The 6,745-nt window shown below is 30.5% G+C and overlaps 1 protein-coding gene across 1 annotated transcript; it reads left to right on the top strand.

The window, feature by feature from the left end:
• The first annotated feature begins 4,504 nt into the window (after positions 1–4,504).
• Positions 4,505–6,534, top strand: LOC11435630 (E3 ubiquitin-protein ligase BOI). Its single transcript, XM_003611365.4, has 3 exons — positions 4,505–5,074; positions 5,167–5,495; positions 5,603–6,534. Exons 1-3 carry the CDS (start codon positions 4,930–4,932, stop codon positions 6,134–6,136), a joined length of 1,008 nt encoding a protein of 335 aa, XP_003611413.1. The 5' UTR covers positions 4,505–4,929; the 3' UTR covers positions 6,137–6,534.
• The last annotated feature ends 211 nt before the right edge of the window (positions 6,535–6,745 follow it).

Genomic DNA, 6,745 nt, shown 5'->3' on the forward strand with positions numbered 1-6,745 from the left:
CTCAGTTATATCTTAAGGGGATTAATTTTACCAATTGCACATAGATGATACTTTTGGTGTTTTAAAAAAATAAATAATAGCATATCACATCTTTATCCTGTCATATTTAACTATTTTATCCTATGTATTATAACCTGATTACGAAAGGATCAGAGAAATTTGAACACGTGTTGTTAGATTACATGTTACAAAAATATATACTCTTTAAAATTGTACGTTCAATATTTTGAAAATTTAAAAATTTATTTTTTCAATAAAACTTATGTTTTAATTCCCTTTTCACCTCTTTAACTTGTGTTTATGACTGATAATGAACCTGCAAGTTAATTTGAATGTACTTCGAAATTCAATTTGATGATTAACACGTTGAATTTGGTTCATGAACCAAACTGTTATTGCTCTTTATAACTTAATTTTAATTCAATATTTTCATTTTAAAAAAACAAAAGGATAAATAGTCATTTTGATCCTGGATATGTAACGAGTAGCCACAATATTCCTTGAATGTATCTAAATTTTAAAATGGTCCCTAGTCATGCGCTTCATTAATCAAAATAGTCTATTACATTAAAATGTTCCGTTAATATTTATCATATCAATCCCTCAACATATTAATTAACTTATTGTTATATCAATTCTATTAAGTACTTATATATTGTCATATAAGTCCCTACAAAAGAAGAGTTATTGTCAATATTGAAAGACTATTTTACGGATAGGGACTATTTTGACCAACATATTGCACAATCAATGACTATTGAATTTCTTTACATCCAGGGATTATTATAGCTATTTGTTACATATTCAAGGATCAAAATGACTATTATCCTAAAAATAAAGGTCAACGAAAAAAAATTACGACATTTGAATTATGTTATTCGAATAAAATAATTGAACCTAATGAATCTAATCGAACTATTGATGAACTATAAACAAACTAAACTTCTTATTAAAAATTATGTTCGTTATATAATTGAGCTATATATAATTTGAATAGTTTGATTCACGAGTTAACTCGATCATTATCATTATTCTTATATGTGTGTGTGTGATGCTTACATGTAATTTTATAGTATAAGAAAAGTTAAAAATGAGCCGAGTCGAATTAAACTGATCTAAGCTTGACTCGATAATAATTGATTAAGTTCGAAAATCGACTCTAGTTTGACACGAACATTTTTTAAGTCAGATTCTAAACAATGTTTAAGTTGACTTGGTTCAATGTAGTTTGAATTCGAATGACCGAGTGATGGTGGGAAGAAGGGAGAGTAAGGACAGCTGACCGACCTCTCCGTGGGACATGAGAGAAGACAAATTGCATGATGATATTGCAACACAAACACTCTTTCACATTTTCTCTCTTTCTTTGTCACTCTCCTACGTTAATAAAAGTTAGATTTCCTTCTTGATTTTTGGGGAAAATCACCTAATACAGCCTTCAATGGCTCAATCCTTTTCTTTGTAGATTTACTTGATAACCTTCCAACTAATTTATGTCTACCTATATAGGTAGCACCTAATACCAATTGAAACGGTCCATAACTCAGTGTCATTCTAAAGTCTAAACATAAAAACGATGAAATAAAAACCAACGTTCCAGTCTCTGATTTTAAACCACCGATCATGGAATCAATTGGTCATCAATAATAAACATCATTTTGAATATATATACTCCACTAAAAAAATCAAGGATTAGCACTTCAACACCTTAGTTTGTAAACCCCAAGTAGTATGGGTAGTAAATTGAATCTTATAGGAAGAAAAAAGACATTTATTTTTCTTTGAGAGAAAAAAGACATATTTATAAAACCATATATATGACTATGTGGGTAGTGTGATATAAGTCTCACATTTGATAGTAAAATGGGTGTTGAATAATATATAAGTGAGAAAAATAAAAAATATAATATCTTAAGTTTTTTTTGTTAAAAAATGACGATCAGTCAATTTATGTGGTTGTTCAAAGTTCAATATAGATGATTGTTCAGACTTCCCTCGTAAATCAATAATGGTTTTAGAGTCGTGATCGATTCCTTGTGTTGAGAGTCTTTATGACAATAGTGGTCAACCAACGTGTAGGTTAAAGTCCTTCAACCGAATTCGAACATAAAAATTGTAACATTTTATCATTTAATTCAAACCAATTAAACTAACTAATTCCACTTAATTTTAAATTTATCTAAGTAAGTTGGCTTGAAAATCGACCTACCCATGTCCCTTTTTCTTTTTTGAGACTAACTTTTATTGGTGGTATTATTTTTAGGCTAACCTACCCATATGTCACAAAAGCTTTCAAAGTCACGAATTAATATTACCCCGTGAAAATCTACAATTACTTCTTAACAACCGTTGATGTTCATTGGATTTATACATTTCACAAAATGCATGTTTGGAGCAATAGTATTAGCGTGATGTCTGGTGAATATGTTCTCATAGTTACTTCGTCAAAATAAAAAAATAAAAAAATGTTCTCATAATTACTAACAAATTAATATATTTTCTTTGGTGAGATTTTGAATTCACGAACGTTAGTATGATTTGTTTTTTTTGTTTTTGTTAGTATGATTTGTTTAAACATTGAAATTAGATACGATGCCATTACTCGACATAAATAAATATTAAATAAAATCCACCACTCCCTTTTCAACCAGAAGAAAAGTAAATTATATAGATAGTTCATAGGAACATAAAATTATTGTTTCAAAACGTAGTTATAAAAGAATTATTTATTCTTCTTTATCATATCATCAATTTCAAAACGTAGTTACAAAATAATTCTTTAAATTATTTTGATTCTTTTGCATAAAAACAAGAGTTTTTTTTAGCAAAAATAAATAAATAATATATTAACATCATTACTTCATTGAATAACACTGTAACATTATTTTACATTAAAAATGCATGTATTTTTCTTCCTTATTTGATTAGTAACCTTTTTTAAGAGCATCTGATTAAGAAATGGGAATCTTTAACCTTTTTCCTCTCATTACCTTATTGTAACTTTAAAAAATGAGAATAATTGAAAATATATTTTCTTTTTTGGGCGAAAGCAATTTATTTATATTTGAATTTGAATGAATAAAATAAAAGTTGCTGATTTGTAAACGGATACAAAATGTTAAAGCCATAATAGTCTTGATTGGTTTTTAAGAAAAAGTTAAAATAGTCAATTTTGTTACAGCTAAATTATGTCGGGTTTGAATGTTTCTTCTGATCACTGATGTGTGTTACCCATCATATTATAGTTTGCTACGTTAGATTTTTGGCTAATTGAAATAGTCATGCGTGAAATCCAATCCAAGAAGGAAAAAATTAGATTAGAAAAGAAAGCGTGATTAATCAATCAATGTAGCTCACACAAAAGTGCAATTAGATCGGGGATGATTTGATTTGTTCATCAATTTCTATTACAAGATTTCATGCAGCTGTTAATTATAGCCTTTGACACTCAACCTAGTATAAATTTAAAAAAAAGCTAACTAAATTAGAAGAAAGGACGTTTTTATCAAATTTCTTGGTTTACCAAACATGTATTAAGAAAGTTGTTAAAGTTAATCAAAAAATTCCGCTTTGCCTTAACTATTATTTGATTAAAAAATTACATAATTTGAAAATAAAACACCATCAAATTAAGAAAATAAATTTTGTTCATTTTTACCTTTAAAACCCCTAGGAGATATCGTGATAGAAATATTTTTAAAGAAAAACCAAAATGCAAACGATATAAACAAAAAAAACAATCGATAGTAACTTTGGTGAATGGTTGATGTAAAAAAAAAAACTTTGGAAAGAGAAAAAACTTATCTAGGTGACATGTGAATGACAATTTTTTACAAAAAGCAGTAAAATATTAGTATATTAGATTTGGATGAATAGAGAAATATTATTTTCCACGTGGGAATGCATCTTTTTTCTGATAAGTTCAGGAACCTCTCAATTATCCAAGAGGTAATAAAAAAATGAAATACGGTTATCGAGTGATTATCATAGATTAGTATAATATTATGTGTGTGCCTAAAAACAAAGAATAATAGAAAAATTGAAAGGAAAAGGAGGAAAGAAAAAAGATTGTGAAGAAAGCAAAGCTGGCACAAGACGCATGCATGGGGCATATATATATATATATATATATATATATATATATTATATATACAAAAACAATTCCAGCAAGCGGCAGAAACCTGCACAACCCAACAACAACAACAATACATCACCCATTTACCAACGCCTCCGAATTCACACACACTAATCCAAGTAACCTTTTATTTATAAATCGTATTCGACCTAAAAATCGATTAATTTTTAATTAACTTGTATTTGACTCAAAGACAGACTAATTCAAAGACAATTTACACGTTTTATTAACCAGAGGATTGACCTAACACAATAAAATTATTATTTATTGTGATGGGATATTAATATTATTGACATAAATAAATAAAAATAGGTGTAATGTAATGTAAGGAAAGGTATAATATGAGAAGGGGACAGTAGTTGTTGTTTGAGAAGAGAAGAAAAGAAAAGGTAGATGGGTGCTCCTCCACGCGAAGAAGAGAAATGTCTCTCTCTTGGACTCATTCGTATCTATTTCCAAAACAACGTAAAGTAGGTGAAAACAATGAACTATAAGAAACAAACATAGATAAATAGTACTGCAAACAATACTAGTGGTGGTGCCACCATTGCGTTGGTTTTGTGAATTCCCTTCCCTATTTTCTTTTCTTTTATTTATTTTCTTTGGTCTTCTCTCATATTGAAGAGTCCGTCTTAATTTACTTATATCTCTCTCTCTCTCTCATTCATTTCATTTATTCATTTCATTCTTATTATCATGCCATGCGTTTGTGATTACTAGTACACCCTCCTTTAATTCCTTCATCTATTCCCCACCTTATTTACCCATTACTACAATTTCCCATATTATATTCAATGGCTGTTCAAGCTCAATACCCTTCCAATGTACTCTTTCTCAACAACAAAAACGGTCAAGAACATGATCAATATTCATTGCAACCACAACCTCCTTCTAATCAATCCAATTCCAATATAATGTTATTCAACACTGCACCTACAGGTATGTATGTATGTATGTATCTATGTTTCATATTCAAACCAATGAATCAAACCAACCAAATTCCTAAAAATCAGTTTTTTGATATTGAATAGGTGCTAATTCTCGAAAGAGAGTAAGAGGAAGAGAAACAGGGGCTATGCAACAATCTCAATATATGATGAATCAATTCTCTTTACAATCTCACACTCCTCATCTTATTGACCTCACTCAACTCCAAAATCATCATCATCAACAACAACAGAATCAAAACATTGTTTCTACAGGTTTAGGTTTATCCTTTGGTGATCAACAACATCAAAGACTACAATTGCTACAACAACAACAGTGTCATTCCTCTCATTTCTTGTCTCTATTGTCAAATGGTTTAGCTTCACAAATCAAACAACAAAAAGATGAAATTGACCAATTCCTTCAAGCCCAGGTACAATTCTTCCATATGTTAACAATTTCTGGATTAGTGGGTCATTGAAATGAATATCAAATTTCCAATTTTTATTTTTTTTATTGAAGTTATCATTTTTTTTGTAGGGAGAAGAGTTACAACGGACAATAGAAGAAAAGAGACAGAGAAACTATCGGGCGATAATAAAGACAGCAGAGGAAACGGTGGCGCGTCGATTAAGAGAAAAGGAAATTGATTTACAAAAAGCCACGCGCAGAAACGCGGAGTTAGAAGCACGCGCGGCGCATCTTAGAACCGAAGCCCAACTTTGGCAAGCAAAAGCGAAAGAACAAGAAGCAACTGCTATTTCTCTTCAAACACAACTGCATCATGCTATGATGAGCGGTGGCGCAGAAAACAGAGGTGAAAATGAATGTGGGCTATCTTGCGCCTTAGGTGTTGAGGGTCACGCCGAGGATGCGGAGTCGGGTTATATTGACCCGGAAAGGGCTGTTGTTGGGTCGGGTCCTAAATGTAGAGGGTGTGGAGAACGGGTTGCTTCGGTTGTTGTGTTGCCGTGTCGACATTTATGTGTTTGTACTGAATGTGACACACGTTTCGGTGTTTGCCCCGTTTGTTTCACTGTTAAAAATTCAACCGTTGAGGTTTATTTATCTTAGGTTGATTTTCACAATCACATGATGCATGTGTTTGTTCATCAGAATTGTCACAGCCAAAAATTAAATAAAAAAGGGATAAATAGTGTTTAAAAAACAATGACCTAGGGGTGGATGTACATGTCATGGCCACATGGATAGTGGCATTTTTTTTGTTGTTGGGTTCTTCACTCTTTTGGAAATTTTATATTTAATATTATTATTATTATTATTCTTTTATTTTATAAATTCTAAATTCATGATGTTATTGTATAGTTGTCTCTATGTAGATGTAAGAATCTTGCATAATTTTGAAAAGCCTTGTTGATATGGCAAGTAGGATGGATGCTTGTTGCACAAGGCTTTGTTTGTATGTTTGTTGGTAATTTCTTTTGTAGATGAATTTGGAAAGTGATTTAGGATATGTTGAACATTGCTTCAATAAGATTTTCTACTGGAATCTTCTTTGTTAATAGGGTGGTCCATATGGTGGAAATTGGAATGCGTCTGAGTCAGGTAAGTGGCAAAAGAATACATATCTTTTAAAATTTGAGATGCTTTTTATGTGTTTATAAAGATTAGTATGGTAAAGTCACATATGGTGAGACAATTTAGTTATGGGCACATATTTGT

The sequence above is a fragment of the Medicago truncatula genome, chromosome 5 (genome assembly GCF_003473485.1).
Source record: "Medicago truncatula cultivar Jemalong A17 chromosome 5, MtrunA17r5.0-ANR, whole genome shotgun sequence".
NCBI lineage: Eukaryota > Viridiplantae > Streptophyta > Magnoliopsida > Fabales > Fabaceae > Medicago > Medicago truncatula.

Excerpts from the sequence above, each read along its gene's own strand:
- LOC11435630 (XM_003611365.4), top strand. The coding sequence starts at position 4,930 with ATGGCTGTTCAAGCTCAATACCCTTCCAATGTACTCTTTCTCAACAAC. Across the intron at positions 5,075-5,166 it reads ATTCAACACTGCACCTACAG|GTGCTAATTCTCGAAAGAGA; the intron begins GTATGTATGTAT and ends GATATTGAATAG. Across the intron at positions 5,496-5,602 it reads ACCAATTCCTTCAAGCCCAG|GGAGAAGAGTTACAACGGAC; the intron begins GTACAATTCTTC and ends TTTTTTTTGTAG.